Source organism: Pteropus medius, unplaced genomic scaffold, assembly GCF_902729225.1.
Source record: "Pteropus medius unplaced genomic scaffold, Ma_sr-lr_union100, whole genome shotgun sequence".
NCBI lineage: Eukaryota > Metazoa > Chordata > Mammalia > Chiroptera > Pteropodidae > Pteropus > Pteropus medius.
The window spans coordinates 4,335,904-4,355,491 of record NW_024342644.1 but is presented as its reverse complement, the minus strand read 5'-3'; the positions used below and the strand labels follow the sequence as shown (position 1 = coordinate 4,355,491).

The following is a 19,588-nucleotide window of genomic DNA, read 5'->3' as shown; positions in this document are numbered from 1 at the left end:
TCCCAGATGATGAACCAAGTTTTCAGAGCCAAACTCTACATCAGAGAAAAAAAAATTATGCTCTATTTAGAAAGGAAAAAGCTTATTTTATCTATATAATAAGACCATTTAACTTCCTGGAAACTATCTTTCTTTTTCAATGATGAATACATTTAATCTGAGAAAGTATATTTAAATTTTCCATTTTGAAAAGTAATTTCAATATTTGAGATGTTTAGAAACATTTATAAAGATATCAGAATTATTTCTCTTTAGTGTTTCTGCTAATTCTAGCTTATGTGTTTCCCCTGGCCTTGACTAATGATTACTTTCTTGTTAAGTGAGGTTCTCGGTGTTTGAAATTTCGAGTTGAGGTAGTGGTCAAGAATCATACTGAACCCAGATGTTGATGGAGAAACAAAGTCCAAACAGTTTTGGGACTAAACTTACTTTGTGCAATTGATTATTTTAGTATGGGAAAGAGGCCAAGCTGCCCCACAAGTCACACTTTCCACTCTGAGCTGTGTGGAGTAGGTATTTGCAGTCGCTGCTCCTGGGGGCTGAGACCTTTTTTCAGGGATGCCTATCTTAATTTACAGAACTTCCTTAGCTACAGCAAATTATCGATATTTTCAGCGTTTGGATTGCCTGGAGTGAACATAGATGAGAACTAGGCCTTTACTATTTTCTCTCTTCCATGTACATTCAGAGAAGTTATCCATTGTAGTATTGAGTGACTGCTGTTTGCCAGGTGTATGCTAGGGGCTGAGGATATATAGATGTACAAAATGGCCTCTGTCCTGAAAGAATTCACAGGAGTTTGGAAGTGACTTTGAACTAGAGTGATAGTTCTAAATTAATGTTTTACCTAGGCAAGAAAAATACTTTGATGTTTGTCATCTTTATCAGGGTTTCTCTGATGTCACCTGAGCGAGCATTCAGTAACTTGAAGAGTCATAACGGCATTGAAGTTAGTTTATTTGATTATTTTAATTTTAGTTTGTTATTTCACCTTTAGGCGTGTAGTAATGTTTTATTTTCATTAACTTTGGCATTTGCTACCTATTTGGTCAATGAGTACTTCTAAACCCAGTGCTTACTGTAGTAGTTATTTAAAAAATGGAAAACAGTACATTAAAGAGAGTTAAAGTGACCAATGCTTTTTCAACACGGAATGAGAAACGTCTCATCTGTGACTGGATCCCTTCCTTTAACTGAAAACACAACAACCTAAGTGAAATGCACTTCTCTTATTCATAGTAGGAGATACTTCTGATCATATGGCTTGTAGTATCTGTTAAAGAACATACTTAGAAAGCCATGTCTTGTTGGTTTTTAATTCCTCTGCAGTCATGAATTTGAGTCCCAGAACTTTAGTCAACTGGTTCTTTGTCTTTCTTGGGAAGAAGAACAAGATATCTCATTTCTCTCTTTGCTGGACTGTGGCTGAAGCTATAAGCCCACAAATTGTCCTATGTATAATTACAAGAAACTATCTGTTGACATCTCCTCAACTAGCTTACTCTTTATAAGTGGGAACTAGATTAAATCACCTCTATATTCCAGAACCTGTGGAATTCAGTTCTTTGTGGGTTGACTTTGTTTCCTGTATTATTGGTTCCTTAAGAAACCGATTTGGCAAAGATATATGAAAATACACACCCTGTACCTTGCTTAGTGTGGGATGGAGGACATTCCTCTCCCAAACTGGTTTTAAACTTGTTTCTAATTAAAATTTCTATATACAACTTTTAACTTTCGTAGCAGAGTAACATTTACACATGCTTTTATTCATTTGAAGAAAAACTTTTGATTTAGATATTCATGCTTTAGCAACTGTAGTTTCCTGGTAATGTCATAACCCAAGAAACCAGCCCTTCTCTTGCTCTATGGACCTTTCTGAAATAACACTTCTCCTTGATCTGTTAATTACATCATTGTCTGACCTGCCTTTAAGTGGCGTTACTTCCTGCTTCTGAGCTTTGTTGTTATGCCAGGCAGGGGGAAGAAAATTATTCAGCAGGGCTGTATGAATAATTGTGGGAGGCAAGGGAACCATTGATTTAAAAAGGGGTGGGCAGGGCACATGGTGGTGTCGAGGAGGGAGCTACCACGGTGAATGTAAAATTATAATGCCAAAAATATCATTGAACTTTTATTCTCATATTCACTCTTACCTTCTTTGATAAGTTTTTATTGTTAAGAAAGCCGGGAATGGATTTTCTCCTCTTGGGCATTCCCCTGTAGTGGTAATGAGAACATAGAAAGAAGGCAAGAAAAAAGAAATGTGCTTTTTAGAAAAAAGGATCAGCATTTTGCCAGTATTAAAACTTAGCATTCCAGATGTTCTGTACTCTGTAGGGTTTAGAGTTAGCTTATCACAATGTTATGTGCTTTGTTGGCCATGATCTCATATTTCTTTTCATATACTTTGCCTATATATTTTGTAGGAAAAGATATAAAAATTGAGTCTTATTATTTTCACCATAAGAAAATTATAACTGTATGAGGTGATAGATGTGTTAACTAACCTTATTATGGTAATCATTTCACAAAATATATATATATTAAATATTATGTTGCACACCTTAAACTTATACAATGTGATGTATCAATTATGTCAACACAGCTGAAAAAACTAGGTCTTATTAAAATAGTTGTAACAGAATTTATTCATACCCTAATTTAAAATAGCAAAGAGATTGTCTAGAAAACAGTCTTGCTAATATTTAAGGTGCTCATCCTAATAGAGTGTCTGTCCTTTTCACCCACAAAACAAGTTAATATGAGTTCCATTTTTAGAAGATATCAGTCTTCAAGTTACAAAGTTTTGATCTTATTACTATCCTGGAAACTGAAGAAATGGAGGTATTAAAACTAAGGAATCATAGGCTGAAGTATTTTTTCATATTTTGATTTCCTCCAAATGAAACTTTGAAACAATGAGGAAGAGAACATGATTTCCTTTTTACCACATGAGGCACAGTGATAAACTGTTTTACAATGCCGCTACCTCACAAAGCCTAAGGTAAAGATTTACTGCTATCACATCACAGAATTAAAGATTTCTTGGGTTTGTTTATTCTAGAGATTAGTTTCTAATCTGGAACTAAGACTTCAGCACAGATCAGCTGGATTTTTATGTCGATATTCTGTTACATCAGCAATATCCTGGCGATTCATTTTGGTAGCTTTCTATTTCTTTTAGTCTCTTTAATCATGCTTTTTCAATTTATCTAAATTTTAAAGTTTTTGCAGAAGGGTGTAAAAATTCCTAAATAACTGGATAAGTGTCCTAGTAAAACATTATCCTTTCCAACCACATTATCTTTTTGTGCAATGGAATAATTACTATAATTTTAGGTAGTGAAACAAGTATAAATACATTAGTTAAAAATGCTTTGAATGTTGGCTCTCCCACCCTCTGCATTTTTAAAGCAGATTGCTTTTTCAGTCCACCAGCAGAATATGAAAATTTCTTATACATCCCGTGCTTCCAGCACTACTTCTGAAGTATTCCTTTCTTTGGCAATTCTAATGAAAACACATGAGGGAAAAAGTGACTTTCCCATTTTTTCCTACCAGATAGTACTTGCTTCTCATATAATGAACACTTTATGGTGCAAGAGACACTCAGAATAGATAGAACTGCTGATTTCCTCCTTCCTCTAAAGCAAAATCAGATGCTTTAGAGTGGTTTTCCTTCCTTGCACACCCCAGCCAGTCCGTCCTATTCTGTGGTTAGTTATAGTGGAACAAATGATACTTCTATAATTTGGGTGAAGTCTGCCTTCACCATCCCACCCAACCCTGCCATCGACTTTAGAAAGTTTAAACCTGAAGGCAGCTGTCGGTTTCTTTTTTCCAACATGCCCCTTGCATTTACTGCCAAAATTCTTTTCTCATTGGGTTCTTGACATGCAGTAAGAGGCTCGATCACATTTGTAATAATTGTAAAAGTAATTATAATCGTTACTGTTTTAGATCGAGCAGTAATCTGGAACATTCAAATGACTTTGTTATTTCAGGTAAAACGTGAAATATGAAGTAAAACAAGTTGAACAAGAATGAGTTACAGGCTCTCTAGAAGGAAAACTTCTTGAGACCTGGAGGGGAGGAGTGTGAGCTGTCAGTGTACCCATGAGGATGTGGTCCCATGAAAGGATCGGGAGGAGCTGTGTGCGTGTGGTCAGTCTTCCTGTGGGCACCCCCTCTAAATCTCATGCCATTTACTAGTAGTTTGGCTGTGGGGACTGAGTTTCTATTATTGGTGATTTCATGTTGTGGAGACTGGTGAATCTTAACAAGACATAAACGAGGAAACACTAGAACACCATGGAACCATTCACAAGCATCTCAAGTGTGGGGGAGTTCATTAGGGAATGTCAGCATTCTCCTAATTATTGCTTGAAGAGCTCAATATCTAATGAATCGATGGTAAAAAATCTTTTGATATTCTTTTTTTTTTTTTATGACGTGCCCACTATGTATCATTTATTTTTGAAATATTCATTGTTCATTTTACCCAGAGTGAAAAACCAAAGGGCTTGTTTTCAAACTGTGCATGGTGAATGCTTCGGCTTTTGTGACGGTACCTGGAAGGCTGCTGGGGTAAAGGTCAACGGTACCTGTCCTTGGCCTCCCAGCATTGCTTCAGCCAGCACTCGTCTTCCTTATCTCTTTTATAGAGTGGCAATTTACTGAAGATTTTATTTTCATAAAATTCTATTGCTTAAAAAATGTTCGAAAGCCATCACTTTAGGAAATTGGTGTTATTGTACACAGAACAATAAATCACTTCTTTTTGAAGAATCATTTTGGATTGTTCACATCTCAGAGATGAAATATGTGACTTCTTTCCTCTCTTCTACTGAGTCACAAGTACTGCCTAGACTGGAATTCTTGGTATTTTTTTTTTTTTTTTAACAAAATAGGTCTCTGCTTGGTAAAAAGTTTTTATGTCATAAAATATTTTAATACATAAAATATATTTTTAAAATTTTTATATATTTTAAACCACTTTATTGTGATATTATTGGCAGAAAGCTACACATATTTGATGTATACAACTTGATAAGTTTGGAGATGAGCATACACCCATGGAACAATGTAATGCTTAGAATTAAGAATACTGTCTTGTATACTTAAAAATTTGATAAGAGGGTAGATCTTATATTGAGTACAAATAAAAAGGGCAGGAGGAAATTTTTGGAGATGATAGATATATTTTTATAACTTTGATTTTGTAGCCTATAGGCATGTAACTCACAAATTAAGAAATAAAATCTTAAGTATATGGCAAGAGACAAGATGATGTTTCAGATGGCCTTGATTAACACAATTTCTAGTTCTGCTGACAAAAGAAGGTTGTTTCTAAGATATACCTTTTAAGGTATCCAATTATGTCTTCGCTTTTTGAGTACATTAAAAATTTATCTTGTTTAATGTCTCCTAAAAATAATGTAAGTTGAGACTCAGAAATAATTAACTTTCTTGAAGAATATCTATATTTCTTGTTGGGTTGGAGCAACAGGAGTTATCTATTCACAACAGCTTTCCTCAGATGGGCTCAGAGGATAATTGACATTTGGGGAACGAGATGGTTTGGGCCTGTATCATTTCCCATCTTCCTCTCTCAGGAAGCAGTTACAGGCTATATTTCTTCTTGTTGTTTGACTTGGGATTTCTTTTTTGTGGCGGGGAAGATAATTCAGAATATGTTGCATGAGTAGTGTTGGGAAAATAGAGATTAGTAATTAGGGGAGATTGATGAGCTTCTGTGTACTGTGAACTGGAGAGTCTTAGAGAAACAAATGGGTGATACCTGTCTAAGCATAGACTGGGAAGAATAGAGAGGTAAAATCATTCATTTTTACCCCTAAATGACTCTAAAGAGAGATTTTTTTTTTTTAAATTTTAAAATCCTGAATTTGATATGTGGGTTGCTTGGATTTAATTTGCTCTTGGATGATAACTCATTAACAGTTAATCGAATAAGAACACTGTGTTTTGAACCTTATTAGGTCTTTCCCAAGAAGTATCATATTAGAAGCCAATCATTGGTTAACTTCCTATTTAATTTATTTTTAATCAAGTCTTCTACTACCACTCAATGAGTTAGGTGAAAAATCTTGAACACTTCAGGTTATTAGTTAGTAAATGTTGACTTTTTCTGGTATGACACTCAGAAAGTCAGTGCAGTTAGATCTCAGATTTTTTTTCATTCCACCTGCTCCAATTGGTTTGTCCCTCCATTCTTTTAGCACTTCTATACATATATATTGGGACTTAAGCCACTGTGGGGCTATGTAGCAAATGTTGAACATGTAATTTCTTTTGCCCAGAAATTAGGAGGAAAAAAGTATGACTCTTGTAGGGGTAGAGGGAGGGTATTTACAATTATTTCTATAGCAGAATGTATTAGAGTTGGCCACACTCTTTTAAAATAGTAAGAACTTTAGGATTTTGCTTTTATTTAATCAGAATAGGAAATATCTTGATTTGATATAAACTATGAATATGCAGGAAGATTATTTTCACAATTATTTTACTGCTTTTAAAGATATTGTAAATAAAAACAATACAACAGAAGGACTTCAGTTATAATTTTCATATTTCAGTGTAGAAACATCCTTTCCTATGGTCATGCTATGTGTAGAGACACATTTTATTCTGGTACAGTTTCATTGAACTTATGGTAATTGTAGTCATGGACTTCATGTCTCTTTTTTTCTCTCTCTTTTTTTTCTTTCTCTCTCTCCTCCCTACTTCTCACTCTCCCTGCTTCATTCCTCCACATAATATTCACTTGCAAGGTAGCTCTACTGTAATGGACCAGGCACTGGGCTCAGCCTCAGAAGATGGAGGTTTAAGTTTTCTCTGCCATATACAAACTCTGAGAACTTTGGCAGAATAGTTAACTTCTCAGGACCTCAATTCATCTATAAAATAAAGGAAATACTCTATGGTTGCAAAAGATTAAATGAAGTAATATATACCAAGGAACACAATTAACACTGACATCCTATCGAAAATTTTTTTTATACATAAGGGTTACCGTTTCAACCATCTTAAGTGTATCTTTCAGTGGCATTAAGTACATTTACAATATTGTGCAACCATCACACTATCCGTTCCAGAACTATTTCCCAAATAGACACACTGTACTCATTAAATAATAACTCTCTATTTCTCCCTCCCCCAGCTCTTGGTGACCACCTTTCTACTTGCCATTTCTATGAATTTGACTGCTCTAGGTATTTATGTAAATGGAATCATACAATATTTGTCCTTTTGTCTCTGGCTTATTTCACTTAGCATAATGTCCTCAAGGTTCATCCACGTTGTAGCATATGTCAGAATTTTATTCAGTCCTTTTGAAGGCTGAATAATATTCCATTTTATGTTTATATCACATTTTATTTATCCAGTCATCCATTGATGGACATATGGATTGTTTTCACCTTTTAGCTATTGTGAATAGCACTGCTATGAACATTGGTGTGCAAATATCTGAGTCCTTTTTTTCAATTCTTTTGGATGTACACCTAGAAGTAGAATTGCTGGATCATATGGTAATTCTTTAACTTTTTGAGTGACATCCTATTTTTAAGTATTTTTTTGAATCTATTGATTGTAGTGGTGTGACTCCTAAATGGAGTGTTTGTTCATAGTGGTCTTTAATTCCCATAGTTTACATGATATGAGTCATCTTAACTGAGTAAGGTCACCTTAAATTTCAGGACTCCAATAACACCTTGCCAAGGTGACAGGTTCTTCAGCCCATGGTTCTCAGAAACACATTCATTGTACGCTTAGAGATCATTGAGGGTGAGGATTTGCTCTGTTGATGCCTAAATGTGTTGCTTAAACAATAGCTGTATCAATGGATATAATATTTTCTGCTTTGGAACTTTCTGTAGGGATTGAAAAGACTGAAGAAGGCTGAAGACAGGCTGATGGGCTCAGTTGGTAGGCTGCATTATCTCACCATGAATGCTGAAAATCCGACGCCTGGAGACCTGGCTCTTGCTCCCCTCATCACTTGCAAACTCTGCCTGTGTGAACAGTCTTTGGACAAGATGACCACACTCCAAGAATGCCAGTGCATCTTTTGCACAGCTGTAAGTTTTCCGTGATGCCTTCATCATGGGAGAATACCAAGGAAGAACTGTAAAAGTTCAGGATACATTTCTGTGGCTTACTGAGAAGCCAGGGTTTGTTAGATATAAATATGATCCTGCATTGAAGAGCAATTTCACATTTAGAGCTGCTTCCACATAGTACCTTGAATGGTAAAGCCTGTATTTACTAGTTTTTAGGAAAAGTGTAAAATTTGTGTGAAATCTATTTATTTATTTATTTTTAATTAATTTTTTTTTATGGTGGCATTGGTTAACGAAAATTTGATTATTAGTTGAATAAGCAGAATTCTTCTCTTAAAGTTCTAGCTAAGGAACAAAATAGAGACATTTTTAACATGCCTTAGTTACTTATCATCTACAAGAAGCTTTGTATTCTTTCTCATCTCCTATAAGGCACATGGTGTACAACTGTTTTACTTTGTCATAGCTCCTTTTATTTTTCTATTTTCACAATATGCTGAAAGCTGCTTATTCCTCATAATAGAGAAACCTATAGATCTCCAGGTATGAGCTTATCTCTTTCAGTCTGACACTTGATATCAATACCAGTGACCTTCATTGCACGTTTCCCCGAAGGCTGGTTAAGGCATAAAGGTAGGAAACAGATTGATGAGTTCAAAGTGACTGTTAGAAGTTTGAGCCCAGGTGGTCTTATTCAAATTTTCATGTATTCAAACATTTTTTGAGCTCCTCCTATGTGCCAGGCACTCTGCTGAATGCTGGGAATATAATAATGAATAAGGCACTTTCCACAGAGAAGATGGAACTCTACAAGAGTCTGGTAAAATCAGGGACAGCTAAACATAGCGTTCCACAGGAGCATCTCACCTACTCTGGGCTGGGTCCTGCTTGCAGTGATCTCTGAGTTGAAGTTTTAAACAAGAGATATAAACTGATGTCCATGGCCTCATGGAAGATTACAAACTACATCTGGCCTCAACACATTTTTGTTTGGATCCCCAACTTGGAAATTTAAAATAACAAATTTTATAATTTTTTCATGAAAAAGTGGTAAGGTACAGTTATCCTGTGCCTGTATTCATTGGCCCAGAAATAGATGATCCTTTCTCTATTTACATACTTGACTTGCTCCTGTATATATTCAAATCAACTACACTTTCAAACTCAGGATGGGTTAAGAATTAGAAAGAGTCCTTGACATCTCAGCATGGTAGAGAGGAGGGCCCAATGCCTAAATTATAACATTTACCATTTATCTTTTCTTTGGTAGGCCTTATATGGGCAGTCTGTTAATATTTGTTATACAATCAGTATAGTAATCCCCAGACAAATGTGGGTTTAATGCCCTGATTTATAAAGGAAATTGAATAGTTTAGTTACAGTAACCAACCAGTGGTTAAATCAAGGAGAATAAGGAGAGAGGAATCATTTAGAAAGTAGAACCATTTAGAAAGAGGCAAGTTTACTAAGGTTGACTGTGAATGTTTTTTTTTAACAGACAAGTTAGGTGAAATAGAATTTATTTCATTTTTCCTTGTTAATTTAATCAACATGGCCCATTTTCAAGTTAGTTTGTACCATTTAAAAAAAATTTTATTTTTGATTGAGGATTAGAGTAGGGAGAAGCCTCAGCATGGTATTTAGGTGAAAAGGAAAGAGACTAAAATCCTTTTTTTTTTTTTCATTTTGAACTCTAGGATCCAAAGATAGCAAAGAATAGAATTGTTTGTCCATTCATTCGACAAAAATCTAGTGAGCAGCATCTGTGTCGCAGAAACTGTTCTAGGCGTGAGGATTTACCAGTTAAAGAAAGAAAACCCAGCAGAGATCCTTGCTCTTACCAAGTTACCTAATACACAAGAAAAGCAATGAATAGGTGCGTTATAGTATTGGGTGAAAAGGGCTCAGGAAAAAAATAGAGCAGGAGAAGAGGTTAAGCATGCGGGTGAGGAGGTGTTGCACGCGGTTCAAGTAGAGTGGTGAGGAAGAGGCCTCACTAAGTGATGTTTGTGCTGGTTCTTTATCATCTTGTCAGCGTGTGTTGCTTTATAGGAAGTGAGGAAATGACCTTGTCATCGAGGGCAGCTGCAATTTCCTTTGGTCTTTCTTTGTTTCTGAACGCTATGCTTCCAAAATGATTATTTCTCTGACTTTCTCACATATGTTTTGGACCCTTGCTAATCCTTCAAACAAATGAGTCAGAAGCAACATTTGGTTAAAAGCAGGATGGAAATTTTTGTCCAAGAGTTATGGATGTTTAAAAGTAGGATATGGAATTCAGTTTTTGCTATGAGATTTAATAGTGCGGAATTCAAGTTTGTGCGTCAATGTTGGGTAAAGAGTACACAGGCAAAGGTTGTATTTCATGGTCCCAAAGAGCTGACACTGACATATTGTTTCAGTAGTTCTTAGTTCCCAATTATAAACAGAACGACTGCTTCTCATTTTTCCTTCAGCAATTTAGGGGTAGGAGTACAATTAGATTATTCTGTCATTTAGGTTTGTACTTCCTCATTGTTGGGGAATGGTGAAAAGCAGAAAGTCATATGGCTTGGTATTTTTGGTGTCCCTCCAACTTTGGAACGTTTTGTACCTATAAACATTAACCTTCCCTGGCTTACTGATACCCTCTTCCTTATGATCTGCCAAAATAATAAGCTCTGTGTGTTTGATCACCTTAGTGTCTATAAATTTGCAATTAATATCAGATTCACCTGAAATACTACTTTAACTTTTTATTGTTGGAGCTTTTATTTCTTCTTTTCAAAAAAATATTTAAAAATGTGTCTAATCCCCTCAGATATTAATTTGCACTCAAATTAAAGATATCAGATGTATTTTGTGTTTTCAAGGCTGAAAATAAATTCGTGACTTTTTATTATGCCATGTACTACTAATTTCTTACTTTAAATATGATTGGATGACATCTCCCAATTATTGGCTTGGAAAGACTTCTGGTACATATCATATTTTTAAAATGGTTTTGTTAAGATAGTCCCTCTCTCCCCTACTTTCAGGGAATGGCCAAACATCATGGTCTTCTAGCTGGATATGGTGCTATACTGATATATTTTCATAGATTTAATCATGCTTTTTATACATTCTGTCTTCGTCTTGTTTTCCCTAAGATATATCCCTGACCATTTGTTGTGAGGTTGAATTCTTTCTGTTTCCACGATCAGGGTGCCCTGGGAGTGCAGAATGGACAGATGTGGAGTGTCTCACTTGACCATTGGATGTTAGTTAGTTAGTTAGTTCATTCTCTATCTTTAGGGAGACCTGGCCTTTAAATAGGTGCTGCCCCAACCTGAATCTGTTCCATGGACCTCCGGCTCTATGCAACAGAGATGCTCCTTGAATAAAGTGTTCCATAGTCAAATTAGCTTAGAAACTGGTATGTAATCTATTCTTCTCTTGGAGGGACCTAATGCATATTTGCATTTTAGAGACTCTGAAATCTTGTGGTCAAGAAGAAAGCCAGGGGACCCTGTTTAACTTCTTCTGAAGCATTCCCGTTTGATCATACTACTTTTTCTAGTGGCATACCTATTAACTTCCCCACAACCAGTTTTCTGAAGAATGCTACTTTAAATTATTCCATCTAGATAATTCTCGATTTAAATGACATCCAGAGAAAGGAGTGTGACAGATGTTGCTTTATATAATCCATCAATATATCTAGTTTCTTGTTAAAGGAAACTTAACATGATATATCTGCGAAGATGGTTTCTGTTACACTATTTTCTCAGCTTTAATATACAGAAGAAAGGCTAGTATAAAGCAAGGGGTGCTGAATCTACAGGACAAAAATGAGCATAGCTCTCATTAGCATGACTGATGTTATAGATCATCGGCGTATCATGGAGCCAGAGAATTTGATATTTGGGGGTTATGGAGAGAGGTGGTGCCAAATTATTATTGTAATTAAAGGTTAAATTTCTCAAGGATATTTGTCTACTGACTAATGATATGCAAAAACTTAGTTTCTTTCTCTCTCTCTCTCTCTGCCTGTGGATTTAAATAACCTAAATATGAAAATTCAAAATTTCCTCTTGCTTCTGCAACTCACTTTTTTAGATAATAACACATGATTATAATTCAAGTGAAAGAAGAAAAATTCACAAGTCAGTTATCAAAGGAGGGCAAATTTGTGGGTTTGTTCCCTTGCGAGCAATATTTGCCTCTTTGATTTATTCTGGAAGCTATTTCTGTTAGCTATGAATTAAATAATCATGAAAACATGGTTGTTGCTTGTTTTTATAACCTAGATAATTTCACCTGAAAAGAGTTGGTATGTTGGGCATGGCCTATTTACTTTTCAGATTAAAGACAGGATGTGCTGAGCAAAAAGAAAATAAAGTCCAGCCATATTCTTGCCTTTTCTCCATTACGTTTTGTTGGCTCTAAATAGTTAGAACTCCTTTTACTATTCATTTCTCTGAGCCAAATGGATTTTCCAATGTTTAAAAAAGTGAGAGGAAATATAAAACTTTTTAGACCAAGCCCTTCTTTTCCTTGGGGCCTGGTGGGTGACCTTTAAGAAAAGCCCACATATGGCCTGGGAGACATTTCAGTTTGGGAAGATTTGCAGAGAGAGGGAGAGAGGGAGAGAGGGAGAGGGTGAGGGGCAGAGGGAGGAGAGAGAGGGGAAGAGAAAGAAGGAGGGAGAGAGGAGTGTGTATGCATATGTTTGTGTGTCCATGTACAAACTTGTGTACCCACATGGTTGGTAACTTTCAAATGAAGCAAAGAACCTGCAATAGTTCTTTTCTGGATTCTAACTGATATCTTTATTAGGATAAAGGAATGCCATTTTTCTACTCCCACCTCCATTTTTCTCTCCCAGTGTAACTTGGTGGTTAAGAGTGTAGATACAAAGCTAGAAAAATCCAGGCTCAAGTTCAAGTTTGGCCATTTAATGGTGTGTAACTTAAGGCAAAATCTTTGGCTTCTCTGAACCTTAGTTTTTTCACCTGTAGGATAGAGGGAAGTAGAGGATGATAACACCTATCTCAGAGTGTTGTAGGAAGCATCAAATAAGAATTTCAGTAAAGTGGCTAGCACAGGGCCAAGCCCCTAGTAAATAGTGTTTTTATTTCTTTCTTTCCTAAGTTCTGTTAGTATACTGAGCTGTTCTGTTTTTTCAAAGTGTTTTAAGAAAGCAAATCCTATTAAAAACTTGTCTGGCTTCCTCATTAGCCTTTTAGAAAAAGATAGTTACATAGGTGATTTCAACCTTACTACTATTCTGAAATTTCTTTGTAGGATTTGTCCAAAGAATGGCTAACGGAAGGGTGTTTCAACTGAAGATCTTGAAGTAGGATTTACAGAAAAAAAAAAAAAAAAACAACAAAAAACCAATACAACTTTGAAACTGAATAGATGAGTACATTTCCGATGGATGTAAAAGATTCATATGGAAGAGTGTCTCAAGCCACCATTTATTTAAGAGCTGCTTTCCTCTAACAAGAATATATAATATAATTACTTGTTAGCTTAATATGTTTAGTCTAGTATCTTTTTAAGTGGGTTTTTGTTTTGTTTTGTTTTGTTTTTATAACTCCGTGGAGCTGCAAGCAATACTTAGGCATTTTACTTCAGCAATGTCACCGAACATTTTTTTGTTCCCTCTTCTGGTCATGTGACCTGTCAACCTTTCCTGATGCTTTTAAATTCTTCAATTCTCTTGATTCCCACGTCTTCTAGTACTATTGAATGGACAGAACTGAATTCTGCCAGTTCAAAGCCGTCTCTTATTTTGTCGGTTTCTGGTACTAAAATATACTGGCTTACAAGGTTAGTTTTATGCTTTCCTTTCACTTTACCTTGGGTGATCAACAGTGAGTCAGCGAATTTATCTTTCTCTTTGTTTATTTTTGTAAATGACTTCAGTATACTTACTGCTTATATTTAAGAGATTTAATGATCATGCTATGATCATTATGCTATGACCCTCTGATAGAGGAGGTCTTTTGTATTTATTAGTTAAGTCACAGTTTTAAAATACAGATTTTGATACTATTTTTCCACTGATGATTGAGCTGCTACAGGTCAAATGGCATCTGAGAAATAGGAGCAAATTATAACAGCGTGAGAAATGGATTAGAGATGACTCAAGGAGGAGCTGGCTTCCTGGACCTATGATCTCATTCATGCCTAATGCTCACCACTTACTTATTCAAAGAAAGTGGTACAATTGTGGCAAGAGAGGAAGGAGCAGCAAAAGAAAACTATACACTTAAGGCCAAATGACTTTGTCATAGCATCATATTCCTAGAATTGGAAGGGACCTTAGCTCTTCTAATCCCCCCACTCTCCTAATGAAAGAAGTCCTTTTCCTGGATGCCAATATGGTTTGGCATTTTAGAGAATGGGTCTCAAATCTGGTTGCTTGAACTTTATTCATCCAACATATATTTATTATACATACCATGCTCAGTTTTGATGGTTAAGATATAGTGGTGAACAATCTGATCAAGGCCTGGTTTTCAGATAGCTCAAATTTTAATGCAAAGTACAGATACCAACAAGTACATACAGAAGTCAGATGACAATATGTGCTCTGAGGAAAAACAGCAGGGAAGGGGGATAGGGAGTGCTATAGGAGAGGGGGTTTACACTTGATGTTAGGTGGTCAGGGAAGTCTCACTGACAAGATGTTATTTAAGAAGAGGCATGAAGGACATGAGGGAAGAAGCTGTATAGATATCTGAGAGAAGAGAGTTTTAGGCAGAGGGGAACGATGTGGTGGTCCTAAGCTGGGAGTGTACTTGGTATATTCAATATAGCAAGGAGGCCAGTGTGAATGTGTCTGAGTGTGAGAGTGTGTGTGTGTGTGTGTGGGGGTGGTGGGGAACAGTAGGAGATGAAGTCAGAGAGGTATAGTGATGTTAGTATGTAGGACTTTGCAGGCTATGGTAAGGGTTTCGGTCCCAGTATAATGTGAGAACAGAAGCCTTTGGAGAGTTTTGACCCACAGAGAGACGTGATCTAACAATGATTTAAGTGGATCACTGGGTTAGTAAGAGTTCTTCAGAGAAACAGATCCAATATGAAGTATATGTCCAATATGATATTTATATATATGTATATACATATATATATATATATGTATACACACATACATACATACATACATACACATATACATATATGAATTGGCTCATGCAGTTATGGAGGTGAAGTCTCATGATCTGCTGTCTTCATGTTGGAGACTCAGGAGAAACAATGGTGTAGTTCCAGTCTGTGTCCAAAGGCCCGAGAATGAGGAGATCCATTGGCGTAAGTTCTAGTCTGAAGGCAGGAGGAAACCAGTGTCCCAGCTCATGCAGTGTCAGGGGGGAGAGTAAATTATCCATTCCTTTGCCTTTTTGTTGTATTTATTTCCTCAGCTGCTTAGATGAGGCTCACTTATCTAGGAAGGGGGCAGTCTACTTAGTCTACTGATTGAAATGCTAATCTGGAAACACTCTCACAGATACAACTATAAGTAATGTGAAACCAACTATCTGGGCAGTCTGTCTGTGGCCTAATCAAGTTGACTTGCATAGAGAATGAACTAAAGGAACAAGGGTGAAAGCAAGGAGACTGGTTGAAAGGTAAATATAATAATTCAGGCCAGAGATGATAGTGGATTGGACGAGCAGGTGGTAGCAGTTAATGTCTTTGGGTAGTCCAAGTCTTCATTTTCTCTTATTTAGGAATCATAATAAATCATATCATAAGGATATAGAGAAGATCGCAGTAGAAATCTAGATAAAGCACATAGTACAGTGCCTGGAATATAGCAATCGTGTGTCACTCTCATTTAGATTTTGCTTGAAAACTTCCAGGATTGGGACATACCATACATAACTGGCTATTCAGCTATTAGAAATTCTAGTTCTAAACTATCTTTTCTTCTACATTCATTTGAACCTATTTCTGTATAAATTCTACCTGTTAATACTGTTTCTTCTCTCAAGAACAAAAATGGTTGAAATCTAATTTTTTTATGCTCACTAGCTTTATATTATTTGAATGAAGGTTATCTTTCTGTGAGCAGGCAAGGAAATTACTTATTAAATATTATCCACAGTGCTTCGTCAAGTGTGTGAATATTAATAAATAGAACTTTATTTCTCCCATTTTCCCCTTTTGTTGACACAGTCTTTTGGAACAAGTTTCATTTGCATGACATTCTTGACTTTGTCATAGGTTGAACAAGTACTTCAGGCTTGTACTATATTCTCTTGGAAAAGCATATGGTGTCAGGGCAGGGTAGGGAGGTGTGTTACTATAATAAGGACTGAGATTTAATTTCTTTTTCTCAAAGAAGATTATAAAAAGATGCTGTGTCGGTAATCCGTGTTTGTATGTTGTGGAGACTTTTTTTTTTTTTAATGCATACCTTGCTTTTAATTTAATTCTTTAAACCATATATTGGAATGTGATAAGCTGGCCAAACATGCAGACCAGAGTGTAGACAAAAGTGGGCTTACTGTGAAAGAATTTTCTTTTTCATCCAGAGTCACCAAGGCTTATCTATTTATTCTTTTGAAGTTGCACCTTTATTCCAATTTCTTCTAAGTCTATTCCCCTTTTAGTCCTGATTCTGCTCTTCCATTTGGTACTACTATGTACTAGCCACTGTGCTAATTATTTGCATAACGCATTACCAGTCTGGCTCTCATGTGGGAAGCTGACCCTCTGATAGAGGAGGTATAGTGTGTTAGGGGAGCATATAAGAGCCCACCTAAACTAGATTCGAAGAGGTTAGGGAAGGTTTCCTGAGATGCTGACACCCAAAGATGAATAGAAAATTACTTGATGGTAGTGTCGGTAGATGGGAAGAATGTGGAAGGGAAGAGGCAGCCACATGTGAAGGCACAGCACCAAGGAAGGATGGCCTACTGAAGAACCAAACTGAAGGACATGCCTGGAACATATTGCTGGAAGTGCACTTGGGCATGAGGCTGGAGAGGCAAGCAGAGGCTAGATGGAAGGTCTTGTATGCCATGTTAAAGAGCATTATGGAGCCAGTGGAAGGCTTTGTTTGGGAGTGGGATAGGGAGGGTGGCTTTGGCATAGGATGGAGAATGGTCTGAAAGTGGGCAAAACTGGAGCTGGGTGAAGGAAGAGGGTGGTGAGAGCTCAAGAACAACCTATCATCAACATAATGCTGTATTTGTTAGGGTAGACTGAAATTATGAGGCCTGGAGTATTTAAATTACTTTCATTTCCCTAATATTCTTCTTTTTCCTAGCTATTTGGATACTAATGTCAGCTTTCTTAAAATATCGCTGTCCAAATGCCACTACCATTATTAAGGATTCATTTGCTCCTGTTTGAATCATATTCCTTAGTGCTGACATTCAAATTCCTCTATGAACTGTCTGTTGCACAGTGTCTATCCAGAGCACCTTCTGATACCTCTTATATGAGATATCTCATACCTCCATGTCTTTCCTTCTTCCTAGAATGCTCCTCAATTCCTAATGATGATGTCTCATTGCCTGGTCAGTGCATACTTCCATTCATTATTTAACAGATACTCATTCTGACAAGCAGAATACTAGATTGGAGGCAGGGATTTATTGGTGAAAAACTCAAACATGGTTCTTACCTTTGTGGCTCTGGCTATTCTAGTGTATAATTATCATTTCTTCTCTGAAAGCATTTAAAATCTAATTAAGTAGATTCCATACAAATATTTGTATTGCCTTGTATTCCTTGTATGCTCTCTGACATAGATCCCTTTGATTTTCTCACCTTGACTTGTAGTTTACTGAGGACACAAACCCAGAAAAGCAATAGGCATCACTAATCATTATTGTGGTTGTCATCATAATAGTAAGCATTTATTCAACTTATTCATTGGAAGGCATTGTTCTAAGTGCTTTAACTCATTTCATTCATATAATGACCCAAATTGGTCATTTAAAAATCTCTATTTTAAAAATTATGAAGTAGATATATAGTAGTTACTTATTTACTAGTGGAACAATTTTTTTTTTTGAACTTATATGTTCATGTTTTGAGGCCTACCTAGCCATCTCAAGCAAATCATTTATCTAATTGCCAATTTCCAAAAGTGCTTGAGACAGGCAGGGACAACTGTGCCAGAAGCAGATAGCTACTCCAGTTAGCTTCAACTACTTCTACAAATTTTGCAGTAATTTAAGGGCGGGATGTGTAGGGTGTTAGTTCCTCTGTTTATCTCTTTGCAGAAATAGGAAGCCAACAGGCAAATGAAGGCCCCCAAGAGAAGGGTCAGAAGGGAAGGACATAGCTGAATCCTCTCTTCCCTTCAGCTGTCAACCCAGAATGTCTTTCAGTACCAGACTGCCACTTTAGCTCAATGCAAAGTTTTTGGTGACTAGTTTCCCGTATGATGGGGACAGAGAATTTTAACTAGACATATAGTGAAATCTTACTTACTTGTTCCCTTCCCTCCTATCCCCTTTATCCTTGCTCTCTTCTTTTTAAAGATTAATTTTTAATTATAAATGCAATACATGCTGGTTTTAAAACAAAACAAAAATCTCCAAAGTATTGATGATATGAACAGTTCATCTGTACCCCCTTCCGAACTTTTCCTCTGAGTGTAACTAAACATGTGGATGGATATATATTCATACACAACACATAATGGAGAAATGAGATCTTATCTATAGATACTTTTCTTAACTTGAGTTTTATAAATTTAACAGTGCATTGTGGACATGGTTCTCTGTAAGCATATGCAAGACCTACCCTCCCTACCTTCCTTTTTAAGTATTGTGTAATGTTCTATGGTATGGCTCTATCAACATTTATTTAACTAGGCCCCTTCTTATAAAAGGACTCTAAGGTTGTTTCCAGTTTTTGCTATTATAAATGAAAATGTTTGTACTTATATAAATGTGAAAATATACCTCTCTAGGATAAATTTCTAGAAGTGGAATTGCCTAGTCAAAAGGTGTGTGCATTTTAAATCGACACATGTTACAAAATTGCCTTCTCACACTGTTGTGCCAGTTTAGCATTCCTATCAATAGTGTAGGAAAGACCCCTTTTTTGACACTCTGGGTATTTTCAAATTTTTCGTCTTCTCTAATCTGATATGTGAAAAGAACACACCTCATAGCTTAATCCATGCTTCCTCTTTTAAGGAGGAAGCAAATTGTAGCAAAACAAAATCATTTCATAAATCTCTCTTTAAAAAAAATGTATGGTATATCCAGTGCCAGTACAGTTTCAGCTGATTTAGACCTTGGTATTCACAGTACTGTCCAGTTGGAAAAATGGGCCATATCTAGAAAAGTATATTACATGTAGGATACACGAATGAATGAACAAATAATGCTTATAATGGTTGTCTTAAGGCGATGGGAAATACAGTATCACAAAGTTTATGTTCAGTGGCAAGATAAGTAGGAAAAGGAACTTTTAAAAATTTAGGCTAGTGGAAGCCAAAAAGATTGTGAGCTAACCAGAAAATTCAGTTAACTGTAAAATTCCATTTTTTGAATATTTAAGTTCAT

The 19,588-nt window shown here is 36.2% G+C and overlaps 1 protein-coding gene across 3 annotated transcripts in view; it reads left to right on the top strand.

Annotated features, from left to right (window-relative positions):
• Nucleotides 1-19,588, top strand: part of RNF144B (ring finger protein 144B) — a 144,438-nt gene that overhangs the window by 78,541 nt on the left and 46,309 nt on the right. For all 3 annotated transcript variants that reach the window (XM_039866477.1, XM_039866476.1, XM_039866475.1), the window contains exon 2: nucleotides 7,902-8,102. In XM_039866477.1, coding sequence (XP_039722411.1) covers nucleotides 7,938-8,102 — 165 coding nt within the window. In that variant the 5' untranslated portion in view covers nucleotides 7,902-7,937. The remainder of the gene's footprint in view (nucleotides 1-7,901; nucleotides 8,103-19,588) is intronic.